The sequence below is a fragment of the Temnothorax longispinosus genome, chromosome 3 (genome assembly GCF_030848805.1).
Source record: "Temnothorax longispinosus isolate EJ_2023e chromosome 3, Tlon_JGU_v1, whole genome shotgun sequence".
Lineage (NCBI taxonomy): Eukaryota > Metazoa > Arthropoda > Insecta > Hymenoptera > Formicidae > Temnothorax > Temnothorax longispinosus.
In genome coordinates this window covers 12,942,531-12,960,155 of record NC_092360.1, presented here as the reverse complement: position 1 = coordinate 12,960,155, position 17,625 = coordinate 12,942,531, and the positions used below count along the sequence as shown (strand labels likewise).

General features: G+C 32.1%; 2 protein-coding genes across 19 annotated transcripts; both read left to right on the top strand.

Moving 5' to 3' along the window:
- Positions 1-397: 397 nt before the first annotated feature.
- On the top strand, positions 398-9,546 carry Set2 (SET domain containing 2). Of its 4 annotated transcripts, none has more exons than XM_071773953.1 (15): positions 398-1,123; positions 1,887-3,684; positions 3,912-4,562; positions 4,681-4,800; positions 4,928-5,056; positions 5,160-5,361; positions 5,457-5,554; positions 5,670-5,838; positions 5,936-6,596; positions 6,692-6,749; positions 6,884-7,242; positions 7,352-7,483; positions 7,679-8,121; positions 8,318-8,653; positions 8,724-9,546. In XM_071773953.1, exons 2-15 carry the CDS (start codon positions 1,907-1,909, stop codon positions 8,877-8,879), a joined length of 5,292 nt encoding a protein of 1,763 aa, XP_071630054.1. In that variant the 5' UTR covers positions 398-1,123; positions 1,887-1,906; the 3' UTR covers positions 8,880-9,546. The 4 variants fall into 4 exon arrangements, with proteins under 4 accessions (XP_071630054.1, XP_071630051.1, XP_071630053.1 ...); XM_071773952.1 differs by having other exon boundaries at positions 401-1,123; positions 7,352-7,600; XM_071773950.1 differs by having other exon boundaries at positions 399-1,123; positions 7,352-8,121.
- Positions 9,547-10,104: 558 nt separating this feature from the next.
- On the top strand, positions 10,105-17,318 carry LOC139810424 (activating signal cointegrator 1 complex subunit 1-like). Of its 15 annotated transcripts, none has more exons than XM_071773964.1 (8): positions 10,105-10,265; positions 10,774-11,007; positions 11,142-11,251; positions 11,337-11,655; positions 11,962-12,122; positions 12,247-12,371; positions 12,455-12,632; positions 12,808-14,053. In XM_071773964.1, the coding sequence occupies exons 1-7, from the start codon at positions 10,246-10,248 to the stop codon at positions 12,566-12,568; spliced, it is 1,083 nt and encodes a 360-aa protein (XP_071630065.1). In that variant the 5' UTR covers positions 10,105-10,245; the 3' UTR covers positions 12,569-12,632; positions 12,808-14,053. The 15 variants fall into 15 exon arrangements, with proteins under 15 accessions (XP_071630065.1, XP_071630062.1, XP_071630061.1 ...); XM_071773961.1 differs by having other exon boundaries at positions 10,117-10,302; positions 10,821-11,007; positions 12,847-14,053; XM_071773960.1 differs by having other exon boundaries at positions 10,118-10,302; positions 10,821-11,007.
- The last annotated feature ends 307 nt before the right edge of the window (positions 17,319-17,625 follow it).

Below are 17,625 nucleotides of genomic sequence, written 5' to 3'. Positions count from 1 at the left end.
GAAAGATATACAGAGTGAATTAATAGAATCTGATAATTTTCAAAAAATTACTCATATATGTTATTCGAGAGAATTTATAACTGTTCTTTTAAACAACATTACAATAAATATGCAGTCTAATAAAATTTTACAAAAATATCCTAAAAAATATATATATTTCTCGTGTAATAATTCATAAATGCTCGAACTCGCGTTTCTTCCCGCCTTTATAGTTTTCATAGAGAATAAAGTGGAAGACTACCTAAAGTACGCCATGTTGATGACCGTCAGCGGGCATAGAAGATAATTGACAAAATGCATATTGTTCGAAATTGTTAATCATAATTATAACGCAGCCAATTGAGACTCGCTGTCTTATTTTGCATTTACATGAATAACTTTTCCAGCTTTCCCTGTTCGAGGTCCGAGGCGGTCCCGGTTTTTTTTTTCCCTCATCCGCAAGTTCGTGGCACTGCCACCGCAGGTCGTTGCTGACGCTGGTCTCGTTTGCGACAGTGAGTTTGCACGGAGCGAGGAGAGGCGGTACTCGGGTAGGCGACGAGAGTACATGCATGCTGAAAATGTTGTATGTCGACGGCTCATACTTTCCTTCACGAGTCCTTTAACGCCTTCCGAACGCGATGGGCTTCTCTCGGCGCATTTAACGCCCGCCGAAACGGAGGATCGCCGAGGGCCCGAGCGCGCTGTGGCATCGGGATCGGGGAGGCCCCACCAGGATCACGGAGTCGAGATTCGTTCAGTGCCAAAACGTGACGAACGCCGAGCCGAGCGACACGGTTCGTAGGTAGCGAACGAGATAGAGAAGGAGAGAGAGAGAGAGAGGTAGAGAGTGAGATCCCGAGGAAGATCTCGGCGAGGAAGGAGCCTGTCGATGTGCGGCGTGCTTCGACGAGACGTCAAATTCGAAAAGCGATCTCTTGGTCCGGCCGAGCCGTCTCCCCGCACACGCAGCCGTCCCAGCGGTATTTCACGTTTCTAGCCAACGTCCCACGGTCCCGCACTCCCGATTATGTCGGTAAATTGAGAGAGCTACGGCACCGCGTTTGTTTGGGAACGATTGTTGAGTATCCCCGAACGATGAGTTTCTCCCTGGAATTGCCGGACGCAATTTTAGGAGCATACAGTGAGTAAAGCTGCCGTTATTATTCGTTCAAAGACGCACGGACGTAGCGACTGGTTTTCCCTCAGCAAGAGCGAACTAGGAACGATGGGATGCTTGCTTTGAGATGTTGTACAATCAACTTGAATGGTCAGCGAGTTCTCGGGAATTTTTATCATTCGCGCATATATATTTTACTGTGAATCTTCAATTCGCAGCTGCTTTAAGGGAGAAAGTAGAAGATAAAGAGAGAGAGCAATATATTTTAAGTATGTAGATGACATTTCATTTATATATCTTCAGCTTTAAATGCTAAGCTAAATTGCTTTAATTGACCTTGATGGATATACGTTCATTTATTCCTTCGATCTTGGTTTACAATTGTGTCTCTTTTACTGTGATATTCAAAGCATATTTTTATATAATTACAATATTTTGTTTAGATAATTAGTAAATTAGTAACTTTTTCTGACATTTTACTTTAAAAATTGAAATTAAAGAGTGAAATAATTCTTTTCCTTATTCTTTAACTGATATGAATATGATAAAGCAATATCTTAATCTATATACTTTTATACCTTTTTTAGATTCAAGTTTTTTACTGCTATTTAATAATAGTCATTCAAAATTTGTTGTAATATTAAATGATGACAAAATTATATACTCTAGGAATATCTAAGAATATCAAGGAATATCAATATTGTGTTATATAGAAAATATGTTGTATTGCACTTGAATAAAGATCATCTTTTTGCAATAAATTATATGCTAATCTTAATTGTTCCAGATTGAGAGAGTATATATGGAATGAAAATGGCACGGAGACGTAAAACCGAAGTAAAAGAATCTGAGAAGTCATCTCATAAATATGTACCTGTACGCAAATCTAGCAGACAGATAGCTAAGAAGCAATTGGAAGAAAAAAAGATAAATGGATACATTACACAAACATCTTGCTCAAACAGTTCAGAAGACTCTAAGTCTGCTAGCGAAGGTCATAGCCAAGTTTCAAAGAAGAATCAAAATTCTCAGAAGAAGCATAATAAACACAAAGGTACTTCCAGTAACAGCGTAATTGTAAATAATGAGAATGCTGTTTACAATGCTACTCGATATAAACGGGATGCGGGTGAAAGTGACAGTCAAGATGGTATAGATAATATGATTAAAAATTCAGAAAAACTTAGCCCAGAGGATGTACAACAGGTCGTTGTTGGTAATCCAAGTCCAAGCGGTGAACTTTTATCTGTATCTGCATCAACGAAGACGGAACCCTGGTCGGGAGATGTCGTAGAGGAAATGGTGATCTGTGAAGAAATACAAATGGAGGAAAATGTTGGGGACAATAGATATTCTATGGCACAGGATGACGTTATAATTGAAGAAGTATTAGTTGTAAACGAACCTAATGTAGAAGACAAAAATTTTGTAGAATTTACTGTGATACAGCATGAGGATGATACTGAATCAATGGCAATGGTGTCCAAGTCAGGAAAAATTTCAAACAATGAATATCATGCTATTAGAAAAGATGTTAATAATGTACATACGAACAAATCAGAAAATTCCATATCAGCCATGCATGCAGACGAATCGGTAATGTGCAGTACTGGGAATGGTAATACTACAGATTTTAATGCAGATAAACCCTATATCGACAAGAAGAAACTTGGATTAGAAGATGGCAGTAGTAAAAAACAAAAGAACAAGACAATTTATGATAAAATTAGAAAGGAAATTTCAGAATCGATATCCGAAAAAGTTCATTTGTGTTCTATCAAAGACGAGTCTGGTTCTTCTACTGAGGAAGATAATTGTAAGCGGGAAAGCAAAGATTTACAAGGAAAAAATATGCATGTAGATTCAAAGGAAGATTCATTTAATAAAATAGATAATAAACTAGCAGATATGCAGATAAGCGACTCTTCACAAGAAATACAAAAGTTAGTGAATGATCTCTCTAGTGTGGAAAGCACCGACTCTCCAGTACAAACTCCTTTAAACATGGAAAAACTGTCTCCGGTCCCATTAAATATCGATGACGAAAGTAGTTCGTCGATATTAGATAAAATGGAACAATTACATCGCCCAAATAATTCTGTTAGCTCTGAAATTAAGGAAATATTCTCGAAAACTATGGAACCCAACAATATTGTTACAAATCAAGAACAAAATATCTTGGTATCCAACTCTTGCATTGATAAACTTCAGTGTGCAGATCGAGTTTCACTAAAATCAAAAGTTACACAAGACAAGAGAAGTGCGGGTCAGCAAAAGAATCCAGAGCATTCAACAACTACTGATGAATATCAAGACAGCGAAGGAGATAACAACAAAGTTGATAATGAAGATTTCAAATTATGCAGCAGTAGCGAAAATAGTAATGACACATTATCATCACTTACCAGTTACAAAGGACGGGAATTTGATATAAAAAATGCAATTAACAATATAAGCGATATCGACAAAAAAACTGAATTCAGAGGTCGTAGTGGAAGTACTGATACGGCTTCCGAAAATAGTTCAAACAGTTCGGGTGTAAGACGAAGCAGTAGAATTCGATCTATTGGATTAATGAAACAAAGGTAAGAAATAAAATAATTTAATCTTGAAGTATAAAAAATTTATAGCAGATACTTGACTTATTTTAGTATGATTAAAATTAATTTTTATTAACTTTTACAAATAATTTTTAATAAATAAAAATATATTTAAAAACATTTCAAATATAATGATTTACTTTACATATGGATGAATAATATTCTCTGTATTACGGATTTAAAAATGAAAAAAATTAATTTGAATTTTTTAGATCTCGCGGACGTGGCTTGGTTACAAAACCTAATATGGACGTCTCAAAAGCTATTCTTCAACAAGAAAAAGAAAAAGTAGTTAATAATACGAATCCTTCAATTACTCAAGAAGTAAAAATAGATAACTTTGAGACTCAATGTGATAAGGAAAATAATTCTAACAAGATTCCAACATCAATTGATACTTTGACACCTTTGAGTACTAGTTATAATACTACAGGATATGATTCGGACTCTTCAAAACCAGTTAAAGTAAAATCCCGTTGGCGAAGATCGAGTGAGCTTGAAATGGGTGGATCAAACGCTGGGTTTGGCTCTATCATTGCTCCTGTGTCAATGTTTGGTTCATCTTTTGCACCTCCAACCGAATCAGCACGTTATGCACCAGTAAATATAGGAGAATCTACGTCATCAGAATCGAAACATAATATTATTGGTACAAATGTAAAAGTTTGTACAGAATTGGAGCAAATTAAAGATGTACCAGTGATATCCAGTAATGTTTCTACTGTTTCAACCATAGCACAAATTCCAAAAACTATAGGAGCAAAGATTTCGTTGCCGATGGTTCTCGAAACAGAAGATAGAGAAATGGAGGAAAGACTGAGTCAATTTGAGCACTTGCATGAAAATCTGTATCTTACTGAAAGGTATATAGAATTAAGGATTAAATAATGTTTTTTGTTATATGAATATTCTTTCTAACAAAGTGTGTACAGCTATTTTATATATCTAAAAACATTAAATATTTATAACATTTGTTACTAGATATACAAATAAGGAAACCAAAAGGATGGTGTGTGATTGTTTCTTAACTGAAGAAGAAATTGAGAGAGGAGAACTTGGTTGTGGGGAAGATTGCCTTAATAGACTTCTCATGATAGAATGGTAATTATTTTTAATAAGATAAAGTTTGATAATGTTTTTCTTCAGAGATCTTCGGATATATAAATTAATATAGCACAATAGAAATAAATTATACAAATAGAAATAATATTATTTTCATATTTATTAGTGGACCTAGATGCGTGGTAAATGATAGATGTACAAATAAAAGATTCCAAAATTGTAATTATGCCAAATGCGAAGTTTTTCGAACAGAGAAGAAAGGTTTTGGATTACGTGCTGTCATCGACATAATGGCGTAAGTATTTTTTTTTCAGCGAGCAAGAAATAGAATTATGACTTGAATAAAACATAAGAAACAAAAAAGATTTCTTACTTTTATATTACTCTTACAATTGCAGGGGCGAGTTTATAATGGAATATGTAGGCGAAGTTGTAGATCCAAAGGATTTTAAACGTCGTGCAAAAGAATATTGCAAAGATAAAAACAGACATTACTATTTTATGGCACTGAAATCCGATCAGATTATAGATGCTACCATGAAAGGAAATATATCTCGATTTATTAATCATAGCTGTGACCCAAATGCGGAAACGCAAAAGGTAAATTTATACTTTATCCCGCAACTAATAAAAGTAATTTTTGAAAAATGCCAGAATAACAATATACATTTTAATAATAATTAAATACTTTTTAGTGGACAGTAAATGGAGAACTACGAATAGGTTTTTTTAACAAAAAATTTATTGCCGCTGGCGAAGAAATTACATTTGATTATCATTTTCAACGTTACGGGTACGTTTTTTTATTTTTATATTTATTAAGTAGCTATTTATTTGTGTAGATTGTATATATAGATATCTATATCTCTATTTTCATTCGTGCAATTTATTATATGTTTAAATAATAGCAAAGAAGCTCAGAAATGTTATTGTGAGGCACTGAACTGTCGAGGTTGGATAGGTGAAACACCTGAAGAAGAAAAGGAAAAGATTGAAAAGAAAGAAAAGCGCGAAAGAGATCCGAAGAAGAAGGAAAAGGAGGAAAAGAAACCGGCTGATTATATGGAGGATGAAGATGTAAATACAATTGCACAATTAGTAATATTATACGAGTTAATATGGTTTGTTAAGCAATTACTTCTTTATTACTTTGTTTTTTTACATTTCATTTTAGTTGGAGGAAGAAATAGATAAGTTGTGTTCAGGTGGTTTGAAAAACCGATCGCATACATTAACGTTAAGTAGATTAATGGTACGTAGTAGAGAATTAGAACACAGAACTCGTTTCTTACGTCTTATTCAAAGTGGCGAGCAACCGTGTCGAAGATTATTTTTGGATTATCACGGTTTACGTTTGATTTGGAGTTACGTTATGGATATTGCCACAAACGAAACAGAAGAAGCTCAACAATTTCGCTTAGAAGTGTTGAAAACTCTAAATACACTGCCAATACCAAACAAGACAATGTTAATGGATAGCAAAATATATGGTGTAGTTGAAAGATGGGCGAAAAGATTATATCTTTCTCCGAATGCTGATTCCCCAGAAGATGATCAGATTAAATCAAAGATGAGCTGCGAAGAATTGAATAGTAATTCTGATAGCAACGAGAAGAAAAGTCCTGATGAACGTCTGAATGACATTCCAGATAAACGTAATAACAATATCGAAAGTTGTTTAGCGGTTGGTGAAGTTAAATCAGAGAATACGGATCAGAATCTTATTCCTGATTTAGCTTCTGGTCTTCTTGCTGAATGGTCCAATCTAAAAGAAGTTTTTAGAATACCGAAAAAAGAAAGAATTGAGCAAATGAAGGAGCATGAAAGAGAAGCAGGTTATTATCGAGCTTATTTTCGAGAATATATTAATGGCATACAAAGTCGAAAATTATTAACATTTATATAATATTACTTTTGATTTTTGTTGTAGATCGAGGATATAGAGAAGAATTGGAGAAAGAAGAAAAGAGAGGCACGTCATATGATAGGTATGTACTTGTATGCTTAACGTATCATTGTAGTTATACAGATCTTTGTGATGCTTAGTAGTATATAAATGCAAATAAACATTAAGTTAAATATTCAAACTAACTTTAAACCTAATAATTTCACAAACTTCTAGACCTAGATCTGATAGATATAGTCGAAATGAAATTGACAAACGTGGTGATAGGAGACGAGGACGAGAATCTCCAGAAGCTGATCATAGTAGAACGAAAGATAAAAGAATAGAAGAACGAAGTCTAGTTCCTATACCACGAATGACAAAGTACGAACGTAGGCAATTATTTGCACTGAAAGTTGCAAAAGAAGAGGAGGAAAGGCAACGTCGTCAACAACAAGAAACATGGCAAGAACATGAGAATAGATGTTTGGCATTGGGTATAGATCCCCATACTACTGCCATGGTTGATCCTCAAACTGGTTATCCTGTTTTTTATAATCCAACTGTAGGTCAATGGCAACATTATTCCACTCAAGGTAATATTTGTTAATTAATCTGTGTGCAGAAATGTTAATAACTTTTTACAATTAAACACATTTGTATATTTTACATATCTAATATAGAAAATGTAATATCTTTTTATAGATGGAGGAGAAGCCACGCAGCAATGCACTCCTGTATACGTAGGAAGTGCTCAATCTACTGGTATAATAGGTCAGAGTCCTCATGTACTATCATCAACAATGGCAACCGATATGTCGTCTGGAATTACGACTGGTATTCCACCAGTAGCTTACTCATTAAGTCAAGCACCTGTGTTCAGTCAAACATCTCCCTACTCTTTGATATCACATCCGCAACCGTATACCGAAGGGCAACTACCTCTTCCAAATAGTTTAGTGTCTGTTTTTGGTGGCATCCCTTCTACGTCAATTCAAGCGCCTTTTTATAACCACATCGAAAATCCCGTAGATCAACAATTCTCTAATCTTGCGTCCACGGAAGGTGTCACGAATCGACCACATCCTGAAATTCCGGCAATAGACTTGCCACCGAAATGGAAGAGCGCGACGGATAGCCGAGGTAGAACGTACTATTACCATGTGAAGGAAAGAATATCGCAATGGTTACCTCCGCCACCCGATCATATCGGAGTACAGCCAGACTCGTCATCTACCTCGGAATCTAGTGAAGAATCCAGTTCGTCAAATGAGGACGATGAAGATATTGATGATGATAACGAGGATCAAAGAAACGATGATATGGAGGCAAGTAGCGTTCTAACAGATAGTCCTCTGAGCACATCTAGGCCAAATGTATCTAAAAAGTTAGGTCATAATTTGACTGGAAGTTCACTGCCGTTTCCTGAATCTAAAAAAAGAAGGGATGGATTGGTCCAAGAAAGAATTATTAGTGTAAGTATAATTTACTTCTTATATTCATCTTGTATTAATATATGAAATGTACTCTTAAAAATTTATATAAAACGTTAAATCTCTTTAAAAAGGAATACGCTCCATGTATCACAATATTAAATTTGTTAATACTGATGACTTTAAAGCTTTTATGCCTTGCGCGACTTCAATCGATTCATTGTTATTTATATTACAGCCACGTAGGGAAGAGGATCGTATTGATCATAAAGCGTATAAAGAAATAAAAGAGAAACTACGACGACAAAAGGAAAGAACGAAACCGAAAGATCATGTTGAGAAGATAAGGAAACATAGACGAAGTAATAAATCGAAGTCTCATTCGCGACATGGACTGAGCAAGCTGCAATCAACATCAGCCGAGATGTCTCCTATGTCCGAAAGGAAAATCAAGGATACATTTAGAATAAATATGGCTAATGTCATGGTTCACTTCTTAAATCCATATAGGAAAAATGACTGCAAACAAGGTAGAATAACTAATACTGAAGATTTCAAGCATCTAGCTAGAAAGGTATGTTGAACTTGAGCATAATGGATTCCGCATATGACAGTGCTTTTTATGATTGTTTATTCTGTTGCAGTTAACACATTTTGTACTTGCGAAGGAATTAAAACATTGTAAAAGCGTGGACGAGTTACAATGTAATGAAAATGTTAAACACAAAGCAAGAGATTTTGTACGTAAGTACATGAGCAAGTTCGGGACAGTGTATCAGAAAGGTACAGACGAGGATTAGCTGTAATTTATAAATGGAAAATTGTTATTTATTGCGCGAACACTTCGGCTATCGTGAAATATATTTAGATAATATATTTAGGCGTATGTAGATACACATTTGTAATTGTATTATTGTAAAATAGGCAAGTTTGTATATGCGTGATAAGCGTTTTTTCATGATTTAGCATGTAATAAATTTTAGAAAATTTTTAATTTCCCATCTTTACGTGTAAATTCGACACATGTTCATTTATACGTGATAACTACGCATGTTGTATCTTTTATAAATATTGTAACTTATATGCCAATATACACACACACACAGTGTAAAATACATGCTCTGATAGTTGTGTAAGATTTAAACCTACCTTTCGATATCAGTGTCTTAAAGTTAAATACCTGAAAAAATATTTATTTGTATACGTTATGCACACAATAACTTCTGTAAATAATAGATTATAAATGAATTTCTAACTGCTTTACTGGGTTGCCGTTGTGCTTGCTGACTTGTGATTGTCTGATATTTATAAAAACTGGACAAAGGATGAAAAATCTTGCATTTATAAATTTAATTTTGTATTACCGACATTTCGTCTTTACACGTTACAAAAATGTGATGCGTGATTTTCGAAACGGAAGCAATGTAAAATATTAAATAAAAAGAACTCTACGTTTATTGGTAATAATTGATTTTTCTAGGATTACCACACAATCTATGTTTTTTTAATTAAGTTTATCCGTTTATATAATGTTAACATAATTCCATTGTGTTTGATTAATTTAGTTCACCGTTTCTGATGAACTCTTTAGTATAGCCCTTTAAGTAAAGAACTATAACTTTAAATTATGACATACGAAGTTGCATCCAGTTATCAAAGCAATAAAAATATATTCTTATTTTATTTATTACATTGTTTATTACATTATTGTAATGTATTACGCAATGTATTATCTAAATTAGAAAATGTCTGTATAATTTACAGCTATAAAAGTTATTAATTTGTTCTACAAAATAATAATTTTTTCTAATTATTTTTAAAGGTAATCTTAAATGTTTACGAGAGAAGAGGGCACTTTTAGTCAAATTTCTGAAAAATAGCCATTTGATTTTTCAAAGAAAAATCACGTGTTAAATATGTTAATATGAAAAATTGCAGTGGTATGTACTAACAACTTAACACTAAAAAAATCGTGTTACGGCTTATTTTAGACTGACGTGATTGGCCGATTTCTTCGTGCAATTACGTAAATCCGTTTGGATAGGCCTGCAACGCTAATTTTGCATTCTCCTGGATTATATCTAATTGTACCCCATGATTGGTCGATGACCAAAATACGACGAAAAGGCCGCAATTTATTGTGCATACTTGTGTTAATAATATCTCATGTTAAATGCATTGAGAAGGTGGATGTTATGTTGAACAAAATGTTCCTGAGTAACAGTGAGTGACAATTATTTATTTATCGTACGACGAGCTGCATATTATCACACAGCAGAGTATTACGTTGCAACTTCTAACCTATAGGAGGCATACATTATTACTCCAAATAAGTTTGCAACTAATCGCAAGATTAAAATATAGTTTAATTACATTTTTATTTAATACGGTAATTGAACTGCAACATGATTATATTGTGTCAGTTAAAAGTAATGTATCAAGTTATATATAACAAGAGTTTTACAATTGTGGAGTTTTTGGAGTAATGTGGAGTAATGTAATGTTTAAATTGTTGAACATTATATATTTTGTATAAATAAAATATAGGTTTTACTTATTATATCAAGAAGCACTTTGTAAAATTGTATTTTTGTATTTTATTTATTGGTTGTAAAAGTTGAAAATATTATTTTAGTTAATTTCAAAAATTCATGCAAAGATCTTTTAAATGCATCAATTTAACGTAAATTTTAGGAGTGTTTGTATGAAACATATTGCATTTTATATAATGGATGTGTTAGAACCAGAATTAATTTGGGTTAATGGACGGTGCTATAGATTTTACGAAAGTACAGCTTGGAAAAACATTCATACATCAGCCCCATATATGGAGGACAAGGAATCAGTTTGTTCGAATGAGGAATCTGAAACTGAGATACAAATAATATCTCATGATACATGCTTTAAGCATACCTTTTACGTACCTAAGTGAGAATCTTTTTCAATATTATTTTGTCATAATTATAATTTAATAATGTAAGAATTGTGTAACATAATAATGTAGTAGATTGAACAATATGTTGTAATAGTTTATAATTTGACGTTTTATTATAATGTTTCAGAATTTTTTATTCATATATAATTGGTACGAAAGGTGTAACACGCAGGAAATTGGAAAATGAGACAAGAACAACTATTGATATACCAAAAAAAGGAGAAGATGGAAACATTGGTAAAAATAATTTGATACCATATTGTTATTAATATAAGACTAATATACTAATTTAATTAATTTTTAATTATATGTTTATTTGTAGTTATTACTGGACGAGACCGTAAGGCTATAATATCTGCAAGACATAGAATTGATTTGCTAATAGAAGCTTCCAAGAAAAAGATGCGTTTTACACATTTTTTGTCAATTCCATTGAATAAAAAAGAGATAATTGATAAATACATTTCTTTCAAAAATGATGTATTGAAAAAGTATGACAAATCTACATACAATATTGATGAATCACTTTTTCAAATACCAGCGAAGTTACATCTTACTATTGGAATACTCAAACTATTTGATGAGAACGACAAACAACATGCTATTGATGCTCTCAAGGAGTGTAAGGAATACATTATAGAGTAAGATAATGTTACTTGATAATAATACATGATATACAATTAATTATAAAACTAAATTATGTGATATTAATTTATCATATAATTTAGTTTTGCAATCAATAAAATCATCTATGATTTAAAACAGATCTCAACTTTGAGCTCCGAAGTCAGGACACTTCTCCCTTTCCCTCACTCTCCACTGGATGGAAAGGGAGAAGTGTCATGGCTCTGGAGCTCAAAGTTAACCAGGCCTGATTTAGAATTATAAATATAATACATTTGTAACTGTTTTAAAGGATTCTCAAGTAATTATGTAATCTATTACAGGCCTATTCTTGAAGAAACTGGGCCAATAAATGTACAATTACAAGGAGTTGCATGTATGAATGATGATCCTACTGATGTTAAAGTTTTGTTTGCACAAGTTACACACAACGAAAAATTGCAAGAACTCGTTGATAAAGTTGCTGAATATTTTATCGACACAGGTAAATAGTATTATAGAATTAAATATCTAATAATATATAAGCATCTCTGAAAAATACATGATTTTATTTTAATATTAGTTCTTCTGATATCTCGTTTATATAATTATATAATTTTTAAATTTAGGTTTAATGGAGAAGGAGTATGAGAAAATAAAATTACATGCTACTTTAATGAATACATCATTTAAAAAGGATTACCCAGCTTGGAGAAGATTTAAAGAAAGATATGACGCAAGTGAAATATTAAAAGTAACAGAACTTATTTTTATAAACTAGATTCATCTATTATTCACGATAAAATTCATAATAAAGATATTTATTTCATATTTTAGGTATACAAGGATACATTGTTTGGAGGAACAATATTAAATCAGATTGATATATCTGAGCTTCATACTGCTACTAAAGACAATTATTATAAATCAATAGGTAGCATTACTTTTTAAGTACAGAGATATATGCTAGAATTGTTACAATGATCATTACAATGATGATTTTTATTGCATAAAAGTAAGTCAGAATATATATATGTACAATAGTAATATTTTAATTAATTTTCCGTTTATTTGATTTTTATTTCATGTTTTACATATTACGATATGGATATCTTAAGATTAAAAATATAATTTAGATAGATTAAAAAAAACTAAAAAATATCTATTTGTTTTATTTTTATTTTATGTAGTTTTATCTTGCATTAATCAACATAGTTTTGTCATTTGAGTGTGCTGATTCAAGTACTTCTGGGTATTTCATATCTTTTCATCTATAAGAATATTCTAGAAGTAATTTAGGTTGAGGTTTGGGAAGAAACTCTTTCTCTTTCTCTCTCTCTCTCTCTCTCTCATGAATTTTTTGGCGCTCGTAACGGTTATGAATTCCGGAAGTTTTGTCATCAGATGATTGAAACACTATTGACGTAGTCAGACAGTTTCAAAAGTTTTTGATTGGAAAATTTGTGAAAGAGTGGGAGAAAAAGGAGAGAAAAGAAAGGGGTTTTGTATAAAGGAGTCTCAGATTAGGCGGGTATTTGTAAAAGAAGGATTAAGAAACGCTAGCAAAATTTCCGAGAGAAGCAACGTGTTGGAGAGAAGCCACTTGTTGAAGAGAAGCAACGTGTTCAAGCTACGGTTCATTAAAAAGCTACAAATACTATTGGTTTTTTACATTAGAAAAAGTGATAAAGTTAAATCGTTGTATTAACGAAGATTTGTGCGTAAAAATCGAGTTTACGTAAAGAAACGTAGATATCAAGGATGATACTGCGTCTTAAATTTAACGAAATTAAGAAAACAAAGGTAGGAAAAGAAGAGAAAAATTTTATCGTGATAGAATTTTAATTTATGCAATGTATAATTACAAAGGAAATATTCAATATTAATCGGAAACAATTATCTTTCCTCGATTCATCAAAGGACATTAATTCTGAGTTGACTAAAAAAGAATATGCCACTAAAAGAATCGATTTGATATTAGCTTTTATAAATGTATTTCAATTATCTACGATATTTAAAGAATGTCATTCGTGTGTATCAATATAACAGACGAATCAGCTACGACATTGGTCGAGTCCTAATCACGCTTTTCCTTATCAGACTGTCAATAGAACTCGGTTTCCATCTGTGCACTTTTCATTAACGCCTAACCTCTTTTGTTAAATAATTCAATTAGTATTTGGTTAAAAATAAGTATCGCAAAGCTGGAACGTCGAAACTCTATAAATAATGAAACAGTGGATACAGATAATTATTTCTTCTGGAAAGAGAAGTGGATAATAAAAAAGGCATATACCCATTTTTAACTATAGTTGTAAGCATACATGCAACTTGAGCAATGTATATGCTGAGATTATAAATACTACAATTGTTAATGTTTGTATGTGCGAAGCTGATATTTTTTGTTAAATAAATTAGAAGACGTAACCTCTAAAACGAACAAGTGTATTTATTTATAATCTAATTTGGAGGATTGTGGGAAGGTGACTTTTTTATAATCGTTTTACATTTATTATTATTATTATACTCGGGATAACGTAACCATTCTGATGTCAATCAGAAAACTTATATATTCTAGATATAATTTTTTTCTTTTTTTATCTAATATATTCAATATTATTAGTATTCAAGAATTTGTGGCTATTTTGGAAGTTAGCTGAATATATAATCGATAGAGCATTAACTTCAAAACGACATGATCACAGATGTCTATACTAGAGTCCCTTTATAAAGATTCACTACTAGATTGTTAACTTAGGACTTTTGCAATGGAAAAAGTAGTGTATAGACATCTGTGGACATGATGTATTATATGAGGAATTTCAACTTATTTATTAATATTCCAACTAACATTAATACTAACATTGCCATTTTTATTTAATAGGTATAGCAAAAATGGACGGTATAAGAAGATTGATCATTTTCTGCATATTGATAGCTATCCTGCCATTCGTACTCATCATAATTCCTTTGTATCTACGACATATTTTTTATGCTGATGTTGCATATGCCGTAACAGAATCTGATATTATAGAAATCAACGATGGGATTTCAACAATATTTTGTTCGGTAAGAAGAGAAGAGTAAATATTCAATATCATTATTTCTAGAATTGTGCACGTATCATTATTATATGCATTTAATATAAAAAATTTCATCTGAAATTTATTATGTATTTATTACATGTAACAAGAATGGATTAGTATAACTGTAATGTTAAAGACGATATGATCCTCTTTTTGAATCTGGCATATATTGTTGTCAGTATCAAGTTTCATGAACGGATTATAAGATAATTAAAAATATCGTTGTCTTTTAATAGGAACATACTTTAAAAATGAATGGCACTTTTAATGCTTTCCAAATGTCTCACCGACCAGAGATTACATCGAAACGGAAACATATAAGGCTTAAAAAGAGCATGAGTTTACCTGATGACACATTAGAGTATTGGGGATTTTATTTATTGAAAAATGCAACTGTAGCACTATCTGTGTGTTCAAGGTAAAAAGAATTTGAGGAAACAGATTTTTCTTGTAATTAGAGATCAAATCTATTGATATTTATTATATATATGTTTATTTATTTATGAGCGTATTACATATATACAATTTTTTTTCAGATTTGAGGGAGCTTCTATATTAGTAGTAAAAGGAGAAAAGAACCTACGCACTTGTGGCCTGCTGGAACATAATATTAATAAGCAAACACAAGAAATCTTCTTACCAGGTGCGAACAGGCAAGTTAAGATAATATATGAATCGAATGCACAAGAAATTGACTCTAGAGAAACAACCACATTCGAATCTATCAAATCTATGCACATTATCGATGAGACAGATAAACCAGCCATAAATGTAAGCTCTGAAAATCCTTTGAAAGAAATTTTTGAGACAAATTCAAACGACAGCACACGGGCGCATACTACGGATGAAAAATCGATGAAAAGTTTAGAGTCGTTGTATCGTACCGCAACATCTTATATTCATGAATATATAGATGGTCAACGAAAAAATGTGAATAACTCCAGAAAAGGAAGACATATTAAACGGCGAAGACATAAGAAGAGGAAGAATAAATATGAAAGATCATGGCGAAGAGAAAAAGATATCTATGATTATGATAAAGAAATGCGTCTACAAAAATTAGAGCAAACATTGCATTCGTTTATAATTAATGAAGGAAAGAAACAGGAAAGCGACGGAAGAGATACCAAGAGATTTAAAAGAAGCAAAGATCTCGTAAACCCACCATCCTTATTAGATCAAGGTATCAAGCATGGTGGAAATGCCGATAAAAATTATACGTCTAATTCTGAGGGAACGTCATCTGTTTCTAGTTTTGAAAATGATTTGTTAAATTGCTACAATGGAGCAATACTGTTAGCTCATGAATTTCAACCTTCAGACCAATGTACTAATGTCTCCTATTTACTTAACAGTAAACACCTACAGGCAAATCACCATGTGGAACAAAATGGTTATTATTATTACATTTTTTATAGCGATAACGATATTGTGTCCAATGATATTTATGCAATTTTCGATATATATAAGCCAACTTTTCAATATGAGAATGTGACTAAATCATGTGTTAATCAAACCGAATGCTCATTTCGTATAAGCCCGCTATCGGCGGATAGGGTAATTGTCGAAATACCAACTAAGGACGGTATAGAGCATAATGAGATGGACGACGCTGACATGCTAATTTCTATCTGCCAGCCACGAATGGGCGCATACATGATTTTCCCAATTGCAATACTGCTCTTAATTCTTGGTTGTGCTTTTATATGAATAGCTTGACTAGAAGTACCTGCAGAAATACGGACAAGTAACTATGTAAAATTGTTTCACAAATCACAAAGTAAATAATTTTAATATGAACTTACATATGTGAGAAACTATGAATTAATCAAAATCAATTCAATATAAAACACAGACGAGGAAAATTATGCTTTCGATTTCGAGGTGCAACGAATAATTTACTTAAAATGAAAGATGTACCGATTTAAAAAATATAATTTTATTACTTTTTTCTTAATTTTGTTTTGCCTATGATATATTACAATGTTTATCGTGCAATTATGTAAATGCATGTGCAGATAGAATTTCTATATAATTTACATATAGTCTGATGTTCCAAGACTATCAATATCCTTTTTTTTTTACAGATTCATTGATTCATTCGTGGAATCAATTTGGTTTTCTTAATGAAAATGTCAATTATAGTTTCCAAATAGGTGACATTTAAAAATAAAGAATTATTAGAAAAGAAAATCAGTAATAAAATTATATTTTTCAATTAATTTCAAGCTGCTGCTTTTGTTTTAATACTTTTTAATAGTACAATTTTAATTTATACTATTTCGTTAATTTTCTTTAATATTTTTGAAAAAAAGAATCGTTTTCTTTCAGTTAAAGTTAGTTAAAAAAGTTACACATGATTTTAAATAATTAAATGGATGTTTGATAATTCTGGAACAAATAATACTCGAGTGTGTATTCGAAACCCAAGTTATACGGCAGCTAAGTAAAAGTTATAAAAACTACTTCAGACTGTATAAAATATATGTATAATCTAGTTTTTAAGTATGATGAGAGAAAATAAGCGTTATTGTTTATATTGCTAGAAATTTACATGTATACGTATTGTGTATTAATTATAAGACAATAAATCATATTTTTTAATGACTTGATAATTAACGACTGTATAATTATGACCAATGTGATCTTATATGTTAACGCATCAGAATGATGTAATTTCGTAAAGCAGTTCATATTTGCCGCGATGAGACCCCACCACGGCGGCCGCGAGGCGCTATAAGGCGTCGGAGCAGCTGCGTCACTTCCGTCATGCGCGGTGACCGTCGGCAAACGGAATAACATAAAGAAACGTTACATCTGCGAGGAAAATTCCGATTTGTTTGTCACAATTTGCAACGGTGCGCGCCGGCCAATCGGCGTACCGGTACCGATCGTCGCACGAGGCTCTCGTCGCTTTCGTGT